Raw genomic sequence first — 27,904 nt, forward strand, 5'->3', positions numbered from 1 at the left:
TAGAAAACTGATAAATATCTAACAAATAAATAACTGTAAAAGTCTTAAGCATTAAAGCATTTAACTGTCTAAATCTATGTGTAATTATGATTAGTCTATTGTACCGGCTAGCCACTTTTGTAACCGTAATTCATCACTATTCGATCACACAATAGGTTAAGTGTTAATTCCCCTTAGGGTTCCTCTGTATAGCAGTCACATGGTCTTGTTGATGTGTGTGCTATGTATAGTGGATCACTGTTCATTCATTCGAATCTCTATGTATCGGAGTGAGCCATTCATTTGAACGACAGTGTGTGAGATTCACATATTTAGTGGAAGTTTTGATTTTTGTTACGTTTTGTTTATTTTTTTTGTTGGCTTTATTGGATAAAAAAATTTTTTAAAAAAGATCAAAATGTGAATTGTAGAGAGAAAACGTTTACAATGCGCCTGATTAAACAGAGTGGTTTTAAGTATGAATTTAGGTGTTTTAAAGCCTAAATTGTCTCGGATCATGCCGGTAGCTTTTCAATATATTTGGATATTACCCCTTTGTATGGGGACAATGATAAGTGTTGTTGATACAGAAAAAACTGTGATTGCATGGAATAGGTCAAATCAGCTGTAAGTATTGTTCATTTACTGTTTTATGTCATTTGTTTTTCATACCAGAGAACACCTGTTATTTCAAACAGATTGTTGCCATCAAAACAATACTTTTACTTTATCGAAAGATAATTTAAGCCATTGAATTAAAGGAACAACAACATCGAATTCTTCAAACAGCTAGTAAATGAATGTGTTGTTTTAAAATCTATCAGCAGACATGTATTCTGAAGTTCATGCATACATGTAACCTGGTAACAGTCAAATTACAGGAAATTATTGAAAAAAGTTTAATGTGAATGCATGATTAAAACCAACCGTTAGTTTCTCGTTAAGAACGTTATTTGAAATAAATCACCCGTCATTAATTATTGCAGTAATTTTGCAATGTAATTAATGTAATTTTAATGGTATCTGGAAATAAAATATTGGTGTCAGAATGTGGAATCAATCAATCTGAAAAATAAACGTTTATAAACAAAAAAAAATGCGAAAATAGTGTGTTGATATTTTGCTGTAACATGAACAAGGAAAAAGATGTACCACTTTATTTTAACTCATTTGTTAAATATTCAAAGTATGCACAAAATCTATAGATAACTTTATTTACTTAATTAGATAGAAGAGGTCATAAATTTGAGAGCGCAGAGTGTTCAAAATATAATAAAATGAATACATTAGTAAGTTGATTGTTTGAACTGAGTGTTAGTTTACTAGATTAAATCTTATGTCATTCCACTCAACAAATATTTATTTACCAAGGTGCATGTTTACTTTAAAGCATTACTCTGGAATTCATATTTGTACAGATGTACTATAGTGCAAATCAATCGAGTGCAATTTTAGATAGTACTTTTTTAATCTCATTACGAAAATGAAATTAATTTTTGCATGCCACAGACAGGTATTATTTCACATGAAAATGATTTTTGATCAAATCAAAAGTAAAATATTCTGTCATTCTCAATTTCGGTTGCTAACTTTTTTGCTATTGAAATTAAGGGTATCTTTTTCATGGGACAACTTAATCACATTTATAAGGCTTCCCATATATTCACAATTTCTGCTGTTGAATATATCTGGTAGAAGCAGCAAGAAACAGTTACAATGTATTCACAATTTGTGTGGTTACTAAGAAGCCCCGGAGAAACAGTACTGAAGTTGGTTCAGCATACATTTACATAACATTCTTTGTCAGCAAAATTATTGCAAACTTACTTTATGCATCTATCACTGGTATATTAAAGGGAGAAAGTTTAGCATTTCATAAATCCGTCACATCCCCAGTGAAATATTGTACCAAACTATTCAGCCCTACATAACTACAATTTAAATTCAAAAATGGTAATTTAGAATTTATAATATGCCTCATAAATGACTGCGACCTTTCAGAGGAACCATTATTTGTAGTTTTATGAGAAACATTGTTCAAACCTTCTTTCTTTTTTTCCCCCTTCGTTGTCTTGTTTGCATGAATTATGTTCTTTTATCGTTACTTCATTTCTTACTTAATTAAGTGTGCATACAACAATGTTAACTTCATAATTCCTTTATAAAATTATCATCTGATATATTTGTTAAGAAGTGAAAATTTTGACTTGTGAAGGACAATTTGAAATAAAGCAATCGTAGATCATTGGTGATAAAAAGCGTTTTTAAAATTGACAAGTTTTGTCAACGAGGTGCACAAGATTTATATCTTGGTATGTTTAACGACACAACAATGCAAAATTTGAAATGATTTTAAAAGTAATGAAGGTATTTTGCTCGAAGCTTATTCACTCGTATTATTTACTTTCCTTCCTTTGATAGCGTTGACTTTCTATAATTTTGGGATTTTGCCATTGAAACCCTGACCTAATAAAACTTCCATTAAAAACTGACAGAAATCAGGCAAGACGCTATTTTAATTTTTTCTCTCTCTCTCAAGATTTCAATAAATGACTCTCGTAAAAATAGCAAAAGCTATACATTGCCCAACTCAATATTATCCATTGAAACATCTCGGAATACAAATAGGCAAGTTTTCAAGTGTTTATGTAAAGATATTATTTAATGGACAAATTCAATTTCTAGAGTTCAACATTTTAGCAGAGATTTTTCAATTTGAATGTTTGTAATTTATCTGTCGCCTTACATTTTACTGCCGACTTTAGAAAGTCACGCCATAGGTGATACGGAGAACTTTTGTAAGTGGCTAAGGCTCCTTATTTAGGCACCCAGCATGTGAACTCAGAATAAAATACTTCAAATAAACCCAATTACGTTCAGGTTGAAATCTACCATGAACCTAAAGGTTCTGCCTTCATTATTGTACAAAATGAATGTTTGGTCAGTAACAACTAAAACAATCGAATGTCATAAAGAAAACTTGTCTGTAACATATAACTTTTCAGTGTCAGATCTATAGCAACTAAACATTTGTAACAACTGAAACAAGAGAAAATGTTAGTGAATTGTCAGAGAATTTCAATATATGCTAACTGTAAACTAAAAGGGGAAAAAATGTCTTAACTTTATTTCTTTGAGTGTTTGGCATGCAGTTTATACTACAACAAAATACAAAAATTATACCTTTTAAAATTCCCACAATAATAAATGCTGTATTAAACAAAGCGCTGTCTTTTGAAGACAACATATAAAATGATGGAAAGGAATCAGATTCTTGGAAGGAGTGTGCTTCAGTAACTTATCAGTGTTTTTATACCAGTTTATTCTGTTTTAGCTTGACTGTGATTATAATGAACCACTCTCTCGAGTCCTCTACCTGGAAACACCTGAGTGACTGATGTCATATAAGTAGGTGTGGTTATGACCCCAGTGGGGCTGGAACCCATAGCCGCCAGGTGGAGCAACCAGCACCTAGACTACTGCTCCCCTTTTTTGCATAATATACAGTAAGCTTAATCTGAGCTGCAGTTCTGTATCAGCCGAGATCTTTGGGATCAGAAACTGACATGTCATAATTAGATGATAAAACTTCTCCCTAATTGCAATTGTTTGAAGAATATCTTATATTGCAGCACATGTTGATATTCGTGCAAGATAAATTCTTTCTTTCCCAACACAAATTTATCTTAATCTGCTATTTGTAAATATGGGTATCTGAGAAATCTCTGATAGTATGTGATAGTGGTGCTGATGTTTGTTTTCGTTATAGAGTACTGGGGGAGAATTACTGACTCTTAATAAATACTCAAACAAACTTGAGGATTTCATTAATTGGATGTGCATGGTGAGCACCAGCCTGTCTGAGTTCTTCATTAATATTTACATTCTCAGCACTATTGCAAGCATTTCCAGGGTTTGAAATTACAAATTCAAGAGCCAACATAAACATAGACACATTTTACACATTTTTCTTTTGTCTTTTTTGTTTTTTTTCAAAATAAAACAGATGCATAACAAATTTCTTAGGGAAAGATATTTATTTATGCATTTTTATGTATTTATTTTTCACATACACATAGTTTAGTCTTGTACATGTACCCTAACTCCCTTTATACATTTTCAGTTTAACTCATAATTCCATGTTTGATTTATTTGAAGATGATCAATTATGTCTCCCACCACACAGTGGTGTTGGAGACATATTGATTTACTCCTGTCTGTCTGTCTGTCACAAATCTTGTCCACACTCTTAAGTCGAACATTTCTCATCCGATCTTCACCAAACTTGAATAAAATGTGTTTGCCAAATTAAGTCCTCGGCCAAGTTCGATAACTAGCCAAATTGACCCAGGCACGTCGGAATTATGGCCGTTGAACATAATTAGGGATAGACCGGTTACTCCCAACATGTGAATACCAATTGGCCCCTTACTCCAACACATAAACAGTATATAAAGACAGACTTACTATTCAGATGATTAGGCAGTTGTGGGAGACATGCACTTTTCTCAAAAGCACCTCTAGTTTATATATTGAAACACCTTGTACTTAATCTGCTAAACCATATTTGTTTATATTATTAAAAGCTACCATTCTGTATCAATTTGTTCCACTCCAGTTATATTTTCTGGCTTTAAATAATTTAAAAGTCATTTCTCTCAGCTCAGTCTGCAGGAAAAACTAATCAAATATTGAAGAGTATTTGGATGGAGTCTGAAAAGCTCATTTCTGAAGAGTATCTGTATGGAGTCTTAAAAGTTGTAGGGATCATCAGTCAAACAATGAACAAGTTTGCCAATTAATGTCATTTTTGACAATAAAATTTCTAGGAATACCACAGAAATTTGACATTAAATTGATTACTGGCATGTTTTTCATAGACAATGGTTTTTGTATGATACTGGTGATCTTACAGTTCTTGGAACCAGGGTGATTTTCCTCATCAGAAATAATGATACAGATCTTGCTAATTAAGGGTTATCTAATGGGCAGATTTAAAACAACAACAACAAATTTTTGTGCTGTATTCATGCAAGACTTTTCAAGTCTTGACATATGGTCACATTTAGAATTTAAAAAACACCTTAGTTTATAATTACAAATTACTTATGTACTGCTCACTCAGGTACAGATATTTTAGATACTTCAGAACTTGGTTAAAACAATTAAATTTGTATGAAAAGTAAGCTTAGCTATATTCTAATTGTTTTAAGGTTGAAACATTATGATATTATTGATGCTTTTTAATATTTATATACTTTAGAGGGTTCATGCAAAAATTTACAATAGAGTACAATAACAGGATATAGAATATTGATCATAACTTAATAATAAGAACTGCATTTAAAACCTCAGTAATTATAAAAAATAACAATCACTGTGGGTTTTTTTTTTCCGTATTTTGATTTACTGGTATGTACCTATTCAAGGGCAGCAGTCAGTCATTACAATACATGCACATTAAAAAAAGATAGCAAATATCGATCATTTTTTAGTTTTATTGAGCAAATATGATTTATTTGCATTAACCCCTTGTTCAAATTTTAACAGGGTCATTTCAGACTTTCGGAAAAATAGTCAAATTGCAGAGATAAATAGATGGCCAAACAAACCAAAGAGTGGAAAATTGGCAATATATTCTTAATCTTTCCTTTTTCAATAAAAGCGCTGGAAAAATGGGAATTTGTCGAGTGTTTGTACAACGTAAGTGTGGGATGTCGGGTTAACAATGAAATGGCGATTAAATCATAATAATGGTCACCATAACGGCTAGCAGAGGTCTGGACATTGACTGAAAAGAATTTCAGGTCTAACACGTCAGTTTTATGAAACAATTGATCTTTAAATATTTATTATACTATTATTTATACCTGATACAAACAGTGGAATGCATGTAACTTTGTGGACTCGAAACTCGCAGACTTCTAAAATGTTCAGAAATTATTATGCTCTCTCTGATGGAAGGGAATGTGTGATCACACATTCATGAATTCCATTTTTAAGCTGATTTCTTGAAATGAGAGAAGCGGAGCAATTACTTCTTCGATCATGATCAAAAATCTAGTGGCTCAGTAAAATTCTCATAGCCTTGTGTCTGAAGTGAGAAGCCATGATATCGACAATGAAAACAAATTTTTAGGGACGTAGAGAAACTTTAGAAGTATGCCTTACAATTTTCAATTACTTTTTGGTTACTGTTTCATTTTAGATCAGAATCAATGATTAAGGCTGTATTAAGTGCAGTTACATTGTTACCGGTTTCAATTAAGTGATGAATTTGTAAGAGGCCCATGCTATATCTGTGACGCTGCTATGCTTTCAGTTTTTGCTGACTCATCAATTAAAATATGCAGAATTTGGAGGTTGATAAAAAGTATTTGGCTATCAACAATTTTCCAGGAATTGGCGATCAACCCACATGGTGTAATCGCAATTACTATTTATTTTTAGGTGATAAAAACATCATCGTCATATGATTTTGCAAGGATTATCATCCAATTGTGCGATGTTGACATTTAAATAACTGGGAGATAATTTCTGATAATGGGAGATAAATGTGCGATATGAAGCTGATAATGTAGTAGCTGAAAATAACTGTTATGTTGTGAATTGTTAGGAGGTGACGACATGATTTTTATCAAGTGATGATTATTTTTGGACGGCTATCTATCAACAACCTAGGAAAGGCCCTGTATGATTTCTGAAAATATTTTTCATCGCTATAGTGAGAAAGATTTTGTTATATACTGTACATGTTATAAATACGAAATTGCTTCCGTTTTTGTCTGGTATGAATAGTTTCCTGTATTACGGTACATGAAATTGATTCGGGTAATAGGGATCTATGTAAAGTATAAGTCTGAAATTATCTCCAATCTCCATATATGTTCAGCATCTATTAAGAAATGACAAACAAATAAGAAAAACATTTGTATGCATAGACACGTCTATCACAGGAACAAACTTTGATAGAATTGATAAAAGTCCTAGACGAGGCAGCCGTCGCAGATTTACTGCAATCTTCTGATTAAGTATCGCGCATTTGATGTATAGAAATTTTAATTGGATTTTGGAGTCCGCTCCAAATGTACTTATTATGTAGGAGTTAATCCAACAAGCGGTGAATGGACGTGCTTTCACCATACTAGGAAAGGTTATCGACTACAGAGGCTAGAATGAATAAGAACTGTTCAGTATTAATTCAGTGTCACCTGGTATTAAGTTATGGGCTGGGAAAAATTGTTTGGATGTAATAGGCTGAAACTCTGGTATTCTTTACACGGCTGGTATGGGATATCCGAATGACTTTTTACAAAATTGACCACAATCATCCGTTATTGATTTTGAGGCGGCAGAGTTGTTATAACGTTATTAAATGGACCCAAGATGAGAAGTTTCTCTTCGGATGGAAACAATTTTTAATATACACTTAATTTTGTATAAAATTTTAGGATATGTCAGGAAGAAAATCACTAACTTAGAAAGATTGCCAACTTACATATATTAAACCCTGGAAAACACTGTTTATGATAATTTTTATTTAAAAAAAAAACTTCAATTATCGGCTTGAACCATCAACATCACACATTGTGACCTCAAAATGCTATGAAATATAGAGGTAGTTTTTGAACTTTTGAATAATCTTTAAGTAATTATGACAGTAAAAAAACATAACATGTAAAAATTGTGGAAATATTTGATCATTATTAGTTTGTCACTGAACAAAGCTAATTGTGACTTCTGTATGATGAAGTGTTATTTTGACTCCAGTCACGCATGCACGACACGTCAAAATAAATTACTTTTTTCATTTGTTAATCAGCTTACATTTATTAGATAAAAAAACCTTGCCATTTTCTAGATGGCTCAATTTGTATTTCATTTCAAGAAATAATGGATCATCGTAAGTCATGAATTATCGGCACATTATTAAAATCAGTAAAAGTGAAAATAAGTTTGCCACCAGGTTTATTATTTTCCAAGTATTCAGTTTAAATTACAGTCTTGCATAATATTCTTGCTGTTACAATAAATCCCAGTGATTGCTGTATCTGATATTGCTATTTCTTCAACTATTTTGCAAAAATATGAGAATAACTTCTCATTCTTTTTTTTGAAACAGTTAGCATTGCAGCAATTTAGTCTGTACCCTCTAGTCGAGGTCTACAGTAAATGTTTAGTGTTCAATTTTCTTTGGAATTTGGCAACAGCCTGTTAATTATGTCATAAAATGGGAGTCTGTCTTTGAATTTAATAGACTCCATTAGTGTCCAGTCTAAACAAGGACATTTAACATACTTCAAATTAAAGAACTCTGTGAAGACGACCAGACTAAATTAAACATGTAACTACAAATATGGGATGTAATTCAGCTGGAAAGGTGTTGGTTATATTTCTTTGTATTAAATGGAAAGTACTTAAAGCTGTTTCAGTTTACAACTTCTCCCGCTGTTTAATTACTGTCTAGGTCAATCGTGTCTTTATTCAGTGTAAGAATATGGTCTTGCACAGCGGGACAAATCTGGTTAAATACAGGCTATAAAATGTAAATTGTCTTAGTCAGTTGCTGCTTTATTTGCATTTAACAGATGTAGCGGTAGAGTTACTGCCCTTTAATGCAGAGTTATTACTTTTATAATACAAATTTTATTAACAGTGATGTAATCTGTATCGTAAAAGAAACAGTTTTGTTTCAGATGCACATGAAAAGTGAAAAAGGTCAAGTTGATTTTCAACAAGTTTAGTCAAGGGAGATGATTTTTGTTTTGGAATGTGTAAGCCATGTGTTCGTTTTGAAGATCTGAAATTGAATAGAGAATTAATGGTTTCTTGCTTAAGCAGTAAATGTATTTATCTAAATTTTCAGACCTTGGGTATAAGCTTGTACAAAATCGGATTAATTTCAATATGGGCTTTTAGGTTTTGGTACAATGTAATTCTGCATGATAGAAAGTTTTTAAACACCTCTGTTTTGTCTTATTAAAGATATAGAATAGGGAGGGTCATAACTGGACTTTAGCATTTAGAAAATCCACCAACTGGTCCTTTGAAGTGTAAACATTTTAATCTGTCCTTTAAACTTTATCTGTTGAAAGTCTTTGTCACTGTGGAGCTTAATTCTTTTGATAATCCTTTCTATAAACAAAAGTTTTAGTCTTAGTACAGATTAGCTTGAAAGCTGTAATCCACTCGTGTCTTTGCTGTGTGACATCATTATGTTACATCTCCGTCTATTCAAAAGAATGACACTAGAAAAATATTTGCATGAAAGCGCCTGTCGGTTTTCCGGCTGTTCGACTGTGTGTATTGTTTTAGGTGTTATAATGCTGTAATTACTAAAAATGCATATAAATAATTATGTAAAGAGTTTTCTTTTGAAATATGTTTAACAATGACAAAAATTTGGCACTGTATTGATATTTTTGCTTAATTCATTAAGCTTTTTTGAAATGGAATTACAGATTTTTTTGTAGCCGGAAGAGGGTTTTAATTGAATTTCCTGCAGGTTAATAGCCAGTAATTAATGACCAAAATACTGAATAATAAAGCTGTTATTCCTCTCCACATTTTTGCACCATAAAATAGATTTTAGATTTTAAGATTATCAAATGAATCAAAAAAAGAACACTGTGCCAGACTGTAACAGTTTCCAACTTGGGAATGTGTAGGGAGGCAGATCAGGTGGCAATGAAGGGAAACAGAAAAAAATACTCATAACAGTGCTCTTCATGTACTTTATATGACAGAAATTGGTGTAAAAACTTTAAAGTAATTCAGTTTGCGTGTTTTTGCCAAAATAGTTTACAAACATTTTTCATCATTGTTTGAATACAGCTTAGTTTGTTTTATATAGTAATGCTTGGTCAGTGTTCGGCACAGTCTTTTGTTTTAATCGTACCTCAGGTGAAATATGAGATATGCGGTTTTGCGTTTAGCTCGCTAAGGTGTATGAACACAGAGAAAAAGCTTGCGTTAATCAGTAAAAATATCATTCTTTGACAAATTTGATGGTTTTTAGGCATTTAATTATCGTCAAACTCTAAGTAGGTTTTTTTTTGGTTCATTAGTACAACCTGCTTAAAACCTAAGATGACTATCATATTTTTACGTAAAAAATGTACGATTCAAATTGTAGATAATATCGCTTAAGCATTGTTCAATTAGTGAAATCAGGTCATAACAATGTAAAGTTAAAACTGAAAAAAGCAGTCAAATCAATACAATGTTTTTTTCTACCTTTTTTGTGCAAGGTAAAGAAATCGTTCAAAGATTGGTATCTGATTTTATCTTGCGTAAAATTTAAAGATGCCTACCTAATATTATTTTAGTTACAGTTTCAAAAGAAAGGTAACATTAGATAGTGTGCTTGGTAGCACTAAAGTTTACGTTTTATTGTTTGATCAAATCGGATCAGTGATTGATTACGTCCATTGATAATGTTGTAAATGTATTTCGTCATGAAACTTCAAATCTATAGTTACAGTAAGTCTTCTCTAAGATACTAAGTGGAGATCAACAGATTTTGAAGCCTGTCTGAAATCTTGCACTTACAACTGAATAAACTGTTAGTCATGTAAGTTTATACCGCTTGATGATAAAGTTTTTTCATTTGATAGATCTTTTTTGTCTGTTAAAATCACAGAAAAGATGATCATGGCACATACATAATTATGTCTGACTAGAAATTCAATATAAAGTTTACACAGCGTTAGTTGAATGATCCTATCCATTCAAAATCATCACACAGCAGTTACTTAAAATTTTTTAACAACATTATATCATAAGATATTTGAATTTCAGCATTTACATCAGAATATTTACCAAAAAGGATTGGCGGAAAAATATAATTGAATGACAGTCGTTTGCCTGATTTGCCTGATAATTGGCACAATGGAACAAGAGCTTGACAAGTTAAGTGTCATGTATGACTAGTAGGAATACAAGCCATGAATGAACTTACGCCAGAATTTGTTTATATAAATCATATTGTATAACGCATTTTGAATATATAACTATGACAAGCTTTGCAGGAATTTGGTTTCATGTCATTTTAATGTGGCGGTGCTGTTTACAAGGGTCGGTACATCTTTACAAAGGTCGCCATATAATGAGACAACAATGACTAAGATGGAATTACGTTACATATTTATATCAAGATTAATTAAGAAAACATGAATTAACAATGAATTGCAGATCGAAATATTGTTAATTTTTTATGAATTTTGTTAATAATCAATTAATCATTTGGAATGCTATTAATCATTTGAGCCGCGCCATGAGAAAACCAACATAGTGGTTTTGCGACCAGCATGGATCCAGACCAGCCTGCGCATCCGCGCAGTCTGGTCAGGATCCATGCTGTTCGCTTTCAAAGCCTATTGTAATTAGAGAAACTGTTAGCGAACAGCAAGGATCCTGACCAGACTGCGCGGATGCGCAGGCTGGCCTGGATCCATGCTGGTCGCAAACCCACTATGTTGGTTTTCCCATGGCACGGCTCATTTGGTTAATGATAATTTTTGCATAATTCCCTCTGTCAAAGTAGCAGTTTTCAGGTTTTTTTTTCACATATTAGAACCACTTTTATGGCCTGGTGCACAGTAAAGTGCCCAATTGGGTTAGCATCTAAGTCAAAAAATAAAGTTTTTACTTTGCCTTGAAAAATACCTTTTTTCTACACTTCAACATGTTGTGCACAAGGATCAGTACCCAAATAGATAACTTTTTGGGATTTTTTTTCAAAAAAGTGGATTTAAGTTGCCATGTCGGGTTGGGGACGGACATTACACCTTCATTTAAATTAGATTCCTACTGTAAATGTTTTATACAAAACCAGTTCTTTTATGTGTATTTTCTAATAGTTTGAGGTCACAGATCAAGAAAATATAAGCCTTAACCCTTTGCTTTTCCATTTTTAAAAAATAATAGCTAATTTCTTTGAAATTACGATTATTTTCTGTTAATCGTAAAATTCACTTTAATATAAAATTTGGAAAATTGAACATTTACAGCAGGAAAACACCTTTAAAGCAATTAATTAATACAAACAACAAAGTAGAAACATAAATACTCTCATTTATATTACATTTAAGCAGAAAATATCATAAATAAATAGTGCCGGAAACGGGGGACGGACATTACATAAAATGACTGGTTCAGCTTTTATAACTACTTTGGAACATAAATTACTCTGAAATTCAAATTTCTTAACTAAGGGAACATTTGTGTCATTTCAATAGGTAATATGTCTATAAATATAGTAAATGGTTTTACTAAATGATAAAGGAAATTCATTTCAGACATTCATTTAAATAGCAGTTAAAAAGTGAGCGAGATTGAAGTATTTCATTTTTACTAATTTGCCAAAAAAATTCTAATAGTATTAAGCAGTATTTGTCAAAATCTGCTTTATAATCAATTTTCACTGCATATTATCATAATATGCAAGTACTGTTCTGTTTCAAAGAAAAAAACATACATGCAGTACAAGCATTCCCATAAAACTAATCCATATCTAACAACCTTCCAGTAGAATACAAGCATATTAAATGTAGATGACCATAACATTACTGTATCAGTTTAGCTTTCTATTAGTGCTGTGTTAATGGTACAAAATGAAATAATGATAACATAATAATGTTCTGTCTATGATTGAAAAAATATAACACTTCAACAATTTTTTTTTTTTTTGTATACTTGTACCAGTATTTTATTTTTCACGGTTTAATTTAATATATGCTTTTTTTTTAAAGGGGGAAGTCTTTGGCAAAAAAGGCAAAATATATCCTAGGGGTTTTAATTTTATACAATACACTGGATTATAACACTTATATCAAAGAGTGTTGTTTTAGGTAAAGATTCCATAATGATCAATTAAGATCCAGTTTAGGGTTTTATGGTCCCTTGTATATTGGCACCCTGTTGAGAAAGTGTAATTTTGTGATCTTCTTTGGCCACCTGTGTTTTATGGCATGTTGTTGCCATCTCAATAGGTCACTAATTAATTATGTTGTTTTAATTAAGGAATGACTATGATGCATCTTATGACCTTTTATTGTGTAGATGAAAACATAAGAGAAAATATAAAAGATAAGAAATATACAGCAGGGCACTAGGGGAGGGGGATCAAGTGTTTATGGTAGCATTTCAAAAAGTTTTTGTAATTACTAAGGGACAAAAGAGGGGCATAGTTTTCTGGATATGATGTTAAAACCTATAAATTACAACACTATAAATTTCAAGAAGACAGAAGACTAAAACTCTACTTACTTTTTTCAGCATGTAGTTTTAGTACAAAAATGTAATGTCCGTCCCCCAACACTTTAAATGTGCTTGTAGATAATGTTTTGCAAAGTTTTACTTTATATATATACTCATTAGTATTTTTTCATGTTTTTGCATGAGTTCTTTATATGAAAGTAAAATTCATGTATGAAACTGATTCATTTTGCTGAAAATTTCAACAAATTTTGACATTTCTTTTACACACACTGTGTTTTTAAGAAAAAATGTCACAAAATAATGTATTTTACTGATTTTAAATGCATTTTTTTAAAATTTCTGTTCTTATTGGTAAATCAGAAATAAAACAAATTGAATTTGATAGAAAATAATAATATATATACAACATTCAAAATCAATGATAAGTGGGGACGGACATTACGGGGACGGACATTACAGATAACTTTTACACTTTTGTCAATATCTAAAAAACTGCTTGATGGATTTCAACAATTTTTGAAAATGTTACTCATGTCATCATATGTAATAAATATGTGCTGCAAATTTCTAGTTTTATAACAATTAATGAAGTTTATGGCAGGGGGACGGACATTACGGATTTTTTGTCACAAACTAACTTTTGATGAGATATTCGGCTATATTTATTTATAGACTTGATGTACCGAAATGATACTTTGACTATTTCAACTTACATATTTTTCAAACTTTTCAAGGCCATCTCACATGTTCTAGCACCAAAAGATACTACTTTTTTCTTCACTTTTTTAAGTATAGCATTTTCAGATTTCTAGGGCGTTACATCCATACAACTTTGGTTCAAACCATGATTCTCAGAACAAGAATTAAAGAAGAACATGATGTTATATATCAAATGAAAGCAAAGATATTTTTCTTTCACAAAATTTAATAGTGAAAATGTAAAAAAGAACAGAATTTCTGTGAGACAGCTTACAAAAATGATGAAATTTTAGATGCTAACCCGTTACATGCAAAAATGGCTAATTTTTGCCTACTTAAACTTGTCGCACTACTTTATTTCTAAATTTTCATGATAAATGTTCACCTCCACATCTACATCTGTATCATACCTTACTTATAAACTTTATTTCATAGTTCTATCATGCATTGTTTGAAAGATCGGGCTATGTACATGATTTTTTGCTGAATTGGGCACTTTACTGTGCACCAGGCCTTATGAAGTCAACTTGAAAATCTATGATTCGGAAAAATTATTCTGGTTTCTCTCTTTTCAAAATTGAATCAATCATGCAAAGTGTCGTTTCTGAATTTATTTTATTCAAATGTGAAATTTCGCTAACTGCCTATATGCAAATGTGCGATGAACTTTGTAAACGATAATCCCCGAAGACTGACACTCCATCGTATGTGCATAAAAATAATCCGGCTCGCTGCAGGTCGCCTTTCATTGAAGTGATATGCGACCAACTGTTTGCTATTTAATCATGCAAACTTCTTAATTTGGTTGTAAGTTGTTCTTTGACGACATAAGCCGATTTAAGCCTAAACTTGCAGAAAATTTAGTGTCCTTGACAATAAGAGTTTACTGAAAGCCAGAAAAAATTGAAAGTTTGAATGGAAAGAGATTGCACAAGTTTTTCCTGGTTAAAAGCAAGTTGCATGATGATAAGAATCTTGCTTTATGTTTCAATTTAATGATTATAATGCACATGACTAAAGAATAGAAACTCATGGGTAACTGTGTTAAATTTAGCAAAATAAATCAAAAGCAAAGGTGATTTTGTATTCTTTCACAAATGTTTGCTGGTGGATTCTGTAAATTTCGTATGAACATTAACTAAGACGTACAACTCTGAAAGGTATTGATATTTTGGACTTCATTGGTGCCTTGCCTATTCTGGTGCCAGTTATACTTTTAGCGCTTTGATATTTGGCAGTTCCACATTATAAAGCGACTGCCTCTGAACAGAAATATTATTACATTATCATGAAAATTGAAACACAACAAAAACAACTGCTGCATATAGTGAATTCATGCTGCTTCAGACCGTATACTTTTAATCTAACAAAATGTCTGCTCAAACAGCGCTAGGAAGTAACTATCTTCTTATTTCATTGAATTTGTGATGCTACTATGTAATTTGATGTGTTTTTTGGTTGCCAAGAGGATGTCTGGTGTACTTAAAAGCAAGGTTACTAATTGTAATAGGGTCTGCTTATTATGTGTCAATTATTTGTGTTGCCACCGGCAATGGGTAACTATAGAAACCAATCATGAAAATTGCATCTCTGTTTGAATGAAATCAGTTGTTTTGCATCAAATTTAGATTGCGTTTTGGATATAACATTTCAAATTGAAGGTTTTAAGGGCTGCTATTAAGTAAGATTGGACTCTTTTCTTTGAGAAATTTTGAAACTTATATAGAGATTTGGCATTGTCCCACACGCCTGTTGTTATTGAGAAATGTCTTGGTTTTTGTAAACTATTTGGCCAAATGATGCTTTAATGTTCTATGAATTGATTCTAAGTTCAAAATGTAAGAGAAATTGTTTAAGAAAAGTTTGTTTTGCATATGAAAACTGAAGCTATTATGTTATGGCTGACATTTGCTTGACTTAAGTCACTGTCTCTCAGCATCAAAATGCAGTTTCGCTTGTGATGTCTCTGTCTACTACCAATGGTTTGTAAGGCATTGCAGCTTCGCTCTTCTGTCTTTAATTGGTACATGGCAAATTGCGGTTTCGCTTGTGATATCTTTCTACAATCTTTGGTACATGGCAACTTGCAGTGTCACTTGTGATATCTTTCTTCAGTCTTTGGTACATGGCAACTTGCAGTGTCACTTGTGATATCTTTCTACAATCTTTCTTTGGTATATGGCATCTTGCAGTGTCGCTTGTGATATCTTTCTACAATTTTTGGTACATGGCAACTTGCAGTGTCGCTTGTGATATCTTTCTACAATCTTTGGTACATGGCAAATTGCAGTGTCGCTTGTGATATCTTTCTACAATCTTTCTTTGGTATATGGCATCTTGCAGTGTCGCTTGTGATATCTTTCTACAATTTTTGGTACATGGCAACTTGCAGTGTCGCTTGTGATATCTTTCTACAATCTTTGGTACATGGCAAATTGCAGTATCGCTTGTGATATCTTTCTACAATCTTTGGTACATGGCAACTTGCAGTTTCGCTTGTGATATCTTTCTTCAATCTTTGGTACATGGCAAGTTGCAGGTTCACTAACAGTATCTCTATCTGTATCAAATTGCAGTTTTGCTTGTGATATCTTTCTACAATTTATGGTACATAGCAAATTCCAGTTTTGCTTGCAGTATCTCTATCTGCATTCAACAGTATCCAGCACATTGCATCTCTAGCTACTATTTACGTTTGGCTTACGATATCTCTCAGCATCAAATTGAAGTTCCGCTTGTGATATCCCTATCTACGAATATAACGGTATGTGCCATTTATCTGTGGCAGTGGTTTTTCCTAATTTGACAGTGTATTGTTAGTGTTTCCTGGGTTATATGTACAAGTATCATCTTAATAATAGTACAGCAATCCCATTTTTGTAGGCAACTCATTATTGTGCTCAGTCAATGCTTGATCGGGCTCGTTAGATGACAAAGATTTTCCAGAAATTAGTTTCGTTGGCTCGGAATCAGAGTTTACTTTGTGTAGGCAGGTTATTGTTGCCTCTCTTGAATTTATGCCATTACTAATTTAGCGATTTCCGCAAACATAGAAATTAATTTGAACATATTCAGTAAATGACGTTATTTATGCCTTTGATTGAAATCACTGATTAGCTAGGATGTTTATGGACACAAAATCGTAATTTTCTTGTAAAATGAATAATTATGTTTCTCTTTTAGTTTGCATTGCATTGTTTGTTGACTGCAGGATTTTTAAAGAATACTTATTAAAGAATATTGCTTTCCTTATTCTTGGCAATGGTTAGTGCAAAAGAACTGTTGTGAATGCGGTTTAACGTCTAGAAAAATGTAGTTGGTCTTGAATACTTTGGTTGTTCGAAGAGCTATTGCTGATGTAAATATACGGATGTTAAATCAAAGACATACTACATGTATATGATGTATCAAGGAACCATATCCCATTCTACCCCTGTTGATATGTTGCATTGTTCAATGACAATGTTTTCATTAGAGGGCCATCATGTATCCATTTATCTTTGTAAATGGTAATTTTCTCGGGAGAATCCGTACAAATATGGAATACATCAAGAGTCGTTTATTCGCTTAATAGTAGAATCAATATAAATGGTCTTTCTGCTGACCAGTCGTCGTATTGATGACCGCTGTGATCGTATTGTCACTTGACCATCTCTGACCGATTATAGATTTACATGCAGAACAATACATCAGAAAAATCAGGTCACTTAGGTTCCTTGGCAAATAGGCAATTTTGTCCTAAATTTTTGTAGGTCAGTTTCTTCACTTGTAACCTTAAATGATTCAATGTTTGAATTGTCCTAGAAATCGCTATGATGATTGTTCTTGTGGATGAGGAAATAGATGGCTCCTTGGCATCACTAGTTGAATCACAGCCCAATTAAGATTTCAAGTGTTTTAATTTATTTTAGGCAGGATATTAAGAAATCAAAAATCATTGTTAACACTCAGTATTATAACTTTCATGAAAAAGCCTTCTAAGTGTCGTCATTGCCTAGTTAACAAGCACATTTCCATTGGCTGTAATACAGAGGCTTGCAAGGACTGGCATTTCGTTGGCACAGTCGATGCAGTAGACATGGACATGGCATTCCTATTTGTATTGTTGGAGTGCCAGGTGATTTGCTACAAAAGAATTCTCCCAATAAAGATAATATCTGAGAATAATACTGGTTGTTCCAGTCCCATCACAATCTCTAGATGATGGTTAATGATAGTCAGTGACTGACCAGGTGAAACATGGTCAGTTTTGTTCCGCAATTATTTTATGAGGCTTGACCGTGCCCTTCCAGGTAGTGTGATTATAATAATGATAGGGAACATTTTTCAGTTGATTAAAGTTGCTATCAATTAATGAATTAATAATGAATACAATTTGATATGACACTATCATAAAAATAGAAATTTTTCATTAATCATTTATGTGTTTAATTTTTCTTTCATGTGTAATTGCTATAAAAATGGATGTCCTTTAATTAATTAGATATATTACATTTTCAGTTTGGGGTCATAATAGTCAATTTAACAGCTACCAGGGCACATGTTTTATCCGTAAAGGCTTGAAGATTTTTAAACTGAAATCAGGGACCAGTCTTAGAATGCTACCTTGCCATTGGTCAGTTTTGTAATTGAGATTGTTGCTGACCAATCAGATGCTAGAATTTTGAGACTGGTTTTTTGTAGTACTTTGCAGACAACTTAGCTTTGTATTTAGAAGTGCTTGTAGTAGATCACCCAGACGTTTATTCCAGTAATCCATTGAACAGCATTTCATTATGTCAGGCAACATATATTTTAGCAACAATTATGGCAACAGGTATAGCAACAATTATGGCAACAGTTGATATGGCAACAATGGACTTGACTGACACAGCAGAAAACAGCACTTATAGTAAAGATGGCAGTTTTTGTGGAATATTGTTTGTGTCTCTCTGATATATTAGGAGCATTATGTTTTTGTCTGTTGGATGTGTTGATGCTGTATTAGAGAGGTATCGGAGTTGTAAGAATACATGTTTTACTGCCTGGAGGGGGTTGTAAAACACCAAGTTAATCAATTGAATACAATAGAACACTTCTCATGGCAGCTGCTTCAGATTGCCTTAGTGTTTTGTGAAAATTAGTTCCAAAGAAAAGACAAATTAAGTTTGTTTATTCGAGAATAATTTAGTAAAAATGACCCACACATTACAATCCTTATTCTCTGCACTTTCCTGTCTGTCTCCTTTACAAACAGTTTGCATACTTTAGTGAAAAATTGACATAATAGTTTTTTCTTTTTATTGGTGGTGATGTAATTCAGGTACCAGTCTGTAATATTCGCTCTTTGATGTCGTACCTCTACTTTTTTAATGGATGTATTTTACAACCATCATATTGAAATTTAAAATGTCACTCATCCATTCTGATGTGTTGAAAAGATATTATGGTTACTGCAAGTTACTGAAGCGTGCAGGTGAATTTTTTTAACCAGTGTATAATAAATTATGTATAGTGTACAAATGACAGAACCGGACAGAACAGTACATGTGAAAAACTGACGTTTGGTCAAGCATTGCATATAATATATTAAGACATACAGCTTACATTATTAAATACGCTATTAACAATTTCATTTAACATTAAATCTATGTGAAAATACTGAACAAGTACTGTTATATTCTAGCGGAGTTTATCCATTCTGTTTCTTTTATATTCTAGCGGTGTGTATTCAATATTCATAAAAGCACAACAGTGTAGAAGTAACATTTTATACCATTATCTTAACATAAATCTTTTCGCCCTTGATGTACGCCATCTATTTTGATTTCATGACAAAGAGTCGTTCGTATATGGAAACGTTCAATCACTGAAAATAACGTCTAAGGCAACATGTTTTCAACACATATTTTTTTGTTATTGAGGGCTGTGTTTACAATATGTTATGCACCTATATTCATGCAAATCATAATGGATTGGTCTAATTAAGTAATTGCAGTGAGATTTGTTGCCATTAACGGGTTTGTTTGATCTTTAAAGACACTGGAAAGTTAAGCCGCTTCATTGAATTAATGGATGTTTCGTTTCCATTTGAAAATGTTTTATCGCTTTCCGTTTCCATTATAGCAATTTGTGTTCAGCATCATGAAATGACCATTCTGAGTCAGATTCCATATTTTCAATTCACAGTTCACAAAATTATGCCCCTTTTTCAACTTAGCAAGTTTTGCTAAAGCTTTCGTATATAAGCCAGTTTCACTGCTGTCAGTTATTTAGAATATATGGGTGGGGTTTACTTGTATTCTTACGTTGTCTTTAGTAGTAGAAAAATACTTGGCACCAAACACGAAAAACTACAATTTCTATATATATATATTGACGTTTCACCGAAAGGCTTCATCAGGGTAATACATAAATAGCGGAACTATTTTTATGTTGTCTTCTGAAATTCAAACATAAATGAATAATTATCAGTTTTAAATGAAGTTGATTGTGAATTTTGTATGGAAAAGATGTGGAATTCTGACGTGTCAGGTGTAATGGTATAATACTTATATTATACTGTATAGATATAAAAACAACTGTTTACCATATTTGACACTTATATTCCGATAAATGACATTATTAAATGGCTAATTGTCTCGGCTGCTGTCATATCTACCTAAGGCACAGTGGATATATTACTTTGATAAACCAGCAAGTTGTCAATCTGATCAACATTGTCATTGTAGGTTTGTCCAGCATTAATAGTCCACACAGTTTGTTTTATGAGTTGATGGACATCTTAAGATAATAAATAAAATATTGTCAGTCTGGGTGACTGTATCAACTATTAACTTGCTAATTAATCATAATTCTGTCTTATTTCCATTGGTAACCATAATTATAGGTCAGTTTAGATCATTATGAGTTATAGAGAACTAATTTGTTTGCTTTGCTGTGCCATTGTCCGCAAAAGTTCATTTAAATCTGATAGAGTTCCCCGTTTAAACTGAAGCTGATTTGACCGAAACAACATTTTTATGCCAAAGCTATTTAATGATTGCAATGAAGTTTTTCATATATTTTTTCATTAATGTGTCATATTTTGTCATCAAGCAGCAATAATTATAAGTTATGAGTTACTAATGAAATTTTATATTTGAATATCGTCATCTTTATACACTTCTCTAGTCAAAATAATTCGACGTTCAGATTGTTTTGTATTTTTGACGGGGGAATCTAAACATCAAAACTTTGAAGGACCAAAATAATGGAGGATTAATCACAGTACACTGTCATGTAAAGTTACTGTATTGGTTTTATCGCTTGCGCATATTGGCGTGTAGACACGGTAAACGTTAAGCATGTACAGTACATAATTTATTACATAGGTTTAAATTACTAAAAAAATTGAATTTTGGATATTATTTGATAAGTTTTACAACGAGGAACTGAATCCCCTTTCGATACATGTAAGTTTTATTTGAATTTATGGCCAATTCATGACATAATCGGCATTTAAACCTATAGCATGTAAAGCGTCGGCAGCGATGAAAATTTCATCGGAAATTGCTTCCACTATATTTTGGTCTTGCGAGTGTTTGACGTGAGTTGGGATATTGCCCATATGAAAAAATTATCTCAATATTTCCTAGGATCACGTCAAATTTGTTGGACTATACATTTCTCCACATATAATATAGATTCATAATGATACTTCAGAAAGTTTACGTTAAAATTAAGTTTCTTCTTTCTTCTCATTTTACGGTCATAAAATATGGAACTAATTCTTTTTACCACTGCCAATCCAAATTATTGCATAATAAAACCCTCGACAAATTTAAATATGGGTGGATTCTCTCTGGAATAATTGTTACATGGGTAAAATTGTCAATAAAATTGGTGTCAAGAGTAAAAAAGAAGCAATTGACAAAAAAGTCATTAATTTATGTCTCATTTGTATAATTATCCCATGCAGTCAGTCAAGTACTTAACTTTGCGTGATCAGTAGCAATAATGCGGGTAATTTGTAAGGAGGTTTTTAAATCGCGGGTGGAATAATGTCAAAATGTGGTAGACTTACATTACACAGGCTTTTCTTCAGTGTGCATGGTGTCTCAGTTTTTCTCCTGTCATCTTAACTACAAGTCTTTTTCTGTAAAGATGCGATCAAAATTTCAGAGACTAAATTAATATTAATCATGTCGTGAAAAAAATACGATGTCCTTATTCTATACCGGATGCATTAGACGCGATTTCATTGCAGAAATTTAAGTAGTATAAGTAACGGATGCATTTAATGATGGAAATTTTATTTTTCAAGTATGTGCATTCTCCCTTTGAACATTAAAACTGCTCAAGGGATGGCAGAAACCTATCAACAACAATTATGTTGCACAGAGAGCATCTTTTGATGTTGCTAATGACATCACATCATTTCACAGTAAGTTAGCTTTTCCCTTGCTTCAAATCTTTAATAGAAATTTTGTAGCATTATTATGCAAGGAGAGTTCATGCATACAGGAATATTCTAAAAATCACATGGTGCAGTTGACAGTATTGAGAATGTTTTCTGCCTGACTTTGAGGAAATTTGACAATTAGCACAGTCCATTTGCATTAATTTAATTTCAAAGTTGCTATGCAGTAAAACACCAACTGCTTGTCATCATTTTGTGATAAACAAATGCTCCAGTTATACAGGGTTAGGAGCCATCCAGTTAAATACAGAAAATGTAAGGAAAACAACAGGGAGACTACATCAATTCTGCAGTGAGCCTGGCTGCATGAGCAACTGGTGTTTGGGCCACTGAATTTATCTCAGATTCACAAGCCCGGATCCAGGGCTGGATCTGGGGCTTATGCCCCCCCCCCACCCCGCATAAGGCGGCCGAAAAGTGACCTTTACTCATCGAAGTTGCACTCAAAATTTAGACCTAAAATTCATCAGTGGCCACCGTTTCATACCTATATTTGAAAATTTTCCAGGGGGAGACCCCAGTGACACCGCCAGCAGGAGGGGGTATCCCCCTCCCGTACTTAATCACTTGACGCTAATTATGATTGAGTCTTACCGATGAACCTTTATTCTTAACTGGTGTCAACCCCAACCCCAAGGTTACTTCAAACTTGATGAAAGTGTGCATTCCAGTGACTAAATTCTGTTAAAAAATTTCCGCCATTGAAAAGAAAGTAATTTCGGTGTATTTTCTTTAAGAAAAAAGGTTTTTGTAGCCATCGCCATAAAATTTGAACAAGAAAAAAACATATTCAGATGAAAATAATGAAAATCGATACAATCATTTTAGGCATAAGCAGTGTATATATTTTACCTTTTATCAAAGAGAATATCAAATTATCCATCGACAATGGTTAATGATTTTCTGACGTTAACAGAAAAAATTAAGATTGATCTACCATAAATTGTTGTAGAACACATTTAGTTTTAATTTAAAAAACTAAGTTTGGATGTAGTTTTGAACCTTTGCACTCCGACAACTAACAGCCTGATAAATTTAAAGGGAACTAAAACTGTAATTTGCTTGAAATAATAAGGTGACAGTGTCATTACGGAGATAGATAGTGATTGTGTCAAAGGTCATGTGGGGTTTAGTCTGGTCATGGAGCTTGATACCATGGTCCAGTGACCCGAGACTGAGAACTAATGACTTTATGTTGATCAAAGTCTTTTGGGATCCAATTACTCGATTTACTGTAAATTTCATCTAAATCATGTAGTAAAATGATATGGTTTTGTTAAAAGATGTAGCCTCAGGTGCATGTCTCATGACTTATTTATCGATTAATTTAGTGGACAATACATTATTTTACGAAATTGATGAACCTCGGGGTAAAATGTTGAAGACCATTTAGGAGAACAAAAGGAATCGTGTTTGTACGTATGGCATAATATGTGACAGACAATGGAATGAACTCGAAACAAACCTTGTCACACCTGTACCCATCTTGACGGATGAAAAAATGCGAACGTTATTAGTTTAACACTCTGAAACCTTATATGGAACACAAAGGTTTTCTCTGCTTGTTTTTAATATAAAAACCTGAAGACAGTACTGTCTTGCCTGGAAACCTGTTTGACATTTAGATTTATTATCATTAATATCCTTGTTTTGCCTAGAAGAAAAGATTGCAAAAGAAATTGGAAAACAGAGGTGATAATATTTTTTTAAGAGAAGGTAAAGAAAGGTCTGATTTGCTAAAGGCCTGTCAGAAGCTTTTATTTTTTGAAGGCTTTTTAATTTTAGTAAATTGTAAGAACTGTTATAATGCTCAGTTTCATAAATGTGAATTTTGTATTGTTTTATAGAATAAATTTGATATCAACACAAAATGTAAACCTCTGTTACTTGGTCAGTGCGAGACATTCACATGTAAAACCAAGTCAGTTCTATGTAAAATTATAACAATCATGAAATATAATGAATATAGTTCAGTACTCTGCTGATTCCCATTTTTCAAATTTTCTTCAGTCTCTAATACCATACTTTAAATTAAGGAAATTGTGACAGTACCTCACATGTTATCTAAAATCACAGTTGTCAGTATTGTAATTCGAATTCTACTCAGGGTTCTTCTCTATTTTTATGGAAATGTTTTGATAAGGTGATAAACAGAAAAGGTGTTTGAAGGAATGTGACTTAATTGTCAGAAAGGGTCTTAAGCAAATCCACTTTTTATCAGATTCGGTCACCAGGCCCAGTACATTTTGTGTGAATGTGGATTAAAGTTTCGATTTATCTGTCAGACGGCTTTATAGGCGCTAAATACCTTCCAAAATGATAGGAAATTTAAAATACTTGTTTTTCTTTAAAGTCTTAGTGTAATGCCCTGCCTGATATCGATTTAGTTGTTGCTACGACTTTAAGACTAAATTTGCATTGACTTTAAAGACAAGATTATTCTTGTCAGAAGAATTGTTTACGATAAGTATGCATTTACACAGGTCTTAATTTTTTTACTTATGTAATTTATCAGTACATTTCACCAAGAAAAAGAAAATGTGCTCTTAGTCCAATAGCAGTTTAAGACATAAGAAATTATCAAATGTTCAAAATATAGCCCAAAAGACTTAGTAAACATCAAGAAGAATTTTGTACCATTGGAGTGCAAGTTAACATTATTATCACAATATCAAAACCCCATCAACATTCTAAAGCTATTTTCAACAGATGTCTTGAGTTCTCCTTAAAACCACTTTCACGCCTTCGCCTTTCTTTCTTTTCTTTGTATCGAAACAATTAATAGTTGACCACAACCCTAAATGGCATTCAAGGACTTGACAACAATGCTATGTAAACAAAATCTCAACTCTGTCATGGAGTTATCTTTATGCTGTCCGGAGTTGGAAGCTCTGAAATTTATAGAAAATAATTTATCGTTCTGATAATGTTCAGTTTTCTTTTTCCATCATGAGCATTAGATTTATCGCTAATGCTGTTTAACAATTATATTTGGACATAACCTGAGTTTAACAGGTCTCCAAATCGATTGAATAAGAATTTGTCTTGTCATGTGGGGTCCACAAAGGTGGTAGACCGATAATAGGATGAGCATTGTTGGCGGTAATTTAAATGTCTAGGTCATGTTCATGGCCTTTTTTGAAAATTTTGAGTACAAATAGTACGTTTTCAACTGATAAAGGTGCAAACATCAAATCAGATGATGTGCTAAGTAAAGAATTTTGATTAGGTTATGAGATACACAAGTGAAAACAAAGAATAAAAGGCGCTAGAAAACAAGTTTGCATTTCTCAGAGACAGGAAGTTGTTGTTTTGTGTTTTGTATGTGTACCACACTCAGATTTGTGTTGATTTTACCATACTGATTGTTTGTATCTTGTCAAAAATATCTGTTAAATGATTTACTGCCTCTGTGATCATTTAGTGCAAAATACCAAATTACAAACCTATTTTGTACTCATTTTCCTAGATAAATGAATTTCCCATTCATCCACTTGATGAATTTTCCTCCTGGATGTTCTGAGTTTCTGCTAGATATGCTGATATGCATGCAAAAATGTGCAAGACATGTCTGGGCAGCATAAAAAGCCTATTCTTATTTATGAGATGTTGTCAACTTGTTTATAGCAGCATTAGCATTTAATTAGCTGCTAATTCCAAGCCCAGTAGACCTTCAAGGCAGAAAAAATTCTTTGAATTGATGCTAAGCTATTTGTGAAAGTAAGAACTGAATGTGATCAAATGCTTTTCACAACTCCATAAACTACCATTACAGCTTTCAAAACATTTTCAAGGTTTTGTTGTTTAATTTTTTTTGCAATGACGTGGGTTGCGATTTATATCTTCAAACATGTTGTATACTGAGTTATGTCCCTTTGCTTTGAAGACTTGTTTGATCACATCCTATGCTGTTTTTGTGCTTGACATGAAATACAGACTGCTTATAATTGAAGAATAATATTTATTTGTGTGATAGGTTTTAATAATCTACAGAAGCTAAAACCCTGCAGCTAAAATGATCTTAGAGTCGAGATATTTACTTTGTGGGAAGTTATGCATAATGTATATTTCCAAGGCATACTCTCATGATTGTTTCTTTTCTATTTTCATATGCTGTTCCTTGTTAACCTTTGTAGGTAAGTAAATTTCTTTTACAAAATCAATACATATTTCTACTTATATTACAATGGATTCTACAGAAATCTTTACATATATTACAAGTAGAGGGAGTTTCTGTGGCTGAGTAGCTAAGGCCACTGAAACGCCATCCACCACTGTAGGTTCAAGTTCCCCGTCGGGATTTATATGAAAAGGTCCATGGTAGTGGCAAAAACTTGCAATCGCTGTCTTGATGTAACTTTAAACCAACCAAGCACACATAGGCATGATAAATTTTTAAATTATCTTAGTTAAGATTTATTATTGTTCTGTACTTTTGGTTCAAACTCTACAGAAATGTTTGTAAGGTACAATTTTGATGTCCATAACAGTTGCCTTCATAAAAATAGCCTGGTGCTTTTTTATTGAAGCAGTGTTATATCCCAGGGTGCATTTCAGTTAAGGCATGCAAGCTTTCCAGGTGAAATACACATTTTAGATTATGAGTTTAATAGAAGAAGCTCCATCTGTATAATGGTGTTGTAAGATTGTCAAATGATTTTCTTGGGACTGTTTTTTTTTTTATTCATTAAACAAAAATAAAATCGAGTAGACTTTTCAATTCAGCCGCCACTTGTTTCACTTGCTGTAATTGTATTTCAATGAAATTAGAACATTTCAAGAAGCTTTGAAAGAGGGTTTTTGCACTGTTCTGAATTATTTTATACCGAGAAGTGACTGCTTGCGGGTATTGTTACTTCCAATTTGCATTTTCAATCTTGATCCATGCTGTGGAAGAATACACCTCCATCTCAGAAGGACTTTAAATGACAACTTTAATTTTCAACAAATTTCTCTGGTAAATCTGCATCTGCATGTCTGCAATATTGATAAAAGGTATAGCTTCAGCTGCATTTAGCATTTCATTTCCCTCCAGCAAAACTGAAGAGATTTATGTTTGCAAGAATTAAGTTAACAATGAAACTTGATATATTTTAAGAATTAACTTTAAATCATTGTAACTCTTTAGTCATCTGACATACAGAAGACTTTCTCTGTTTCCTGTAATATTAAAAAAATGGAAGACATATACATGTAGTTTGAGTTTTCTTCATATCAGTTTTTCATGGATTTGCGTAATGCAAAAGATTACTACTATAATTATGCCAGTGCTTTTTAAATAACACATTTTATTATGAATTGGATAAATTGTGAGAGCTATTCCGTCTCTTAGAAGGGCGTCGGTGTCAGTTTCGGCATCAGCTTTTGGGCAAAAGCCGTGTGTTACAAAGCAATCATAGCATGTATTGGATCGAAGCTTCACACAAGGCTTCCTTAGTCATCAATCCAACTGAAATAACCAAGTATGATAACTCTTGGATAGAATGAATTCAAATTATGGCACTTATTTGACATAAAAATTTGGTTGAAGTTTTATTTACATTCAGTGCTAAAATCAAATTTTAT

At 32.6% G+C, this 27,904-nt stretch overlaps 1 protein-coding gene across 1 annotated transcript in view; it reads left to right on the top strand.

Annotated features, from left to right (window-relative positions):
* Nucleotides 1-244: 244 nt before the first annotated feature.
* LOC123536655 (ephrin-B2-like) overlaps nt 245-27,904 on the top strand; it is a 65,340-nt gene continuing 37,680 nt past the window's right edge. Inside the window, exon 1 of the mRNA XM_045319995.2 lies at nt 245-606. Coding sequence (XP_045175930.2) covers nt 458-606 — 149 coding nt within the window. The 5' untranslated portion in view covers nt 245-457. The remainder of the gene's footprint in view (nt 607-27,904) is intronic.

The sequence above is a fragment of the Mercenaria mercenaria genome, chromosome 17 (assembly GCF_021730395.1).
Source record: "Mercenaria mercenaria strain notata chromosome 17, MADL_Memer_1, whole genome shotgun sequence".
Lineage (NCBI taxonomy): Eukaryota > Metazoa > Mollusca > Bivalvia > Venerida > Veneridae > Mercenaria > Mercenaria mercenaria.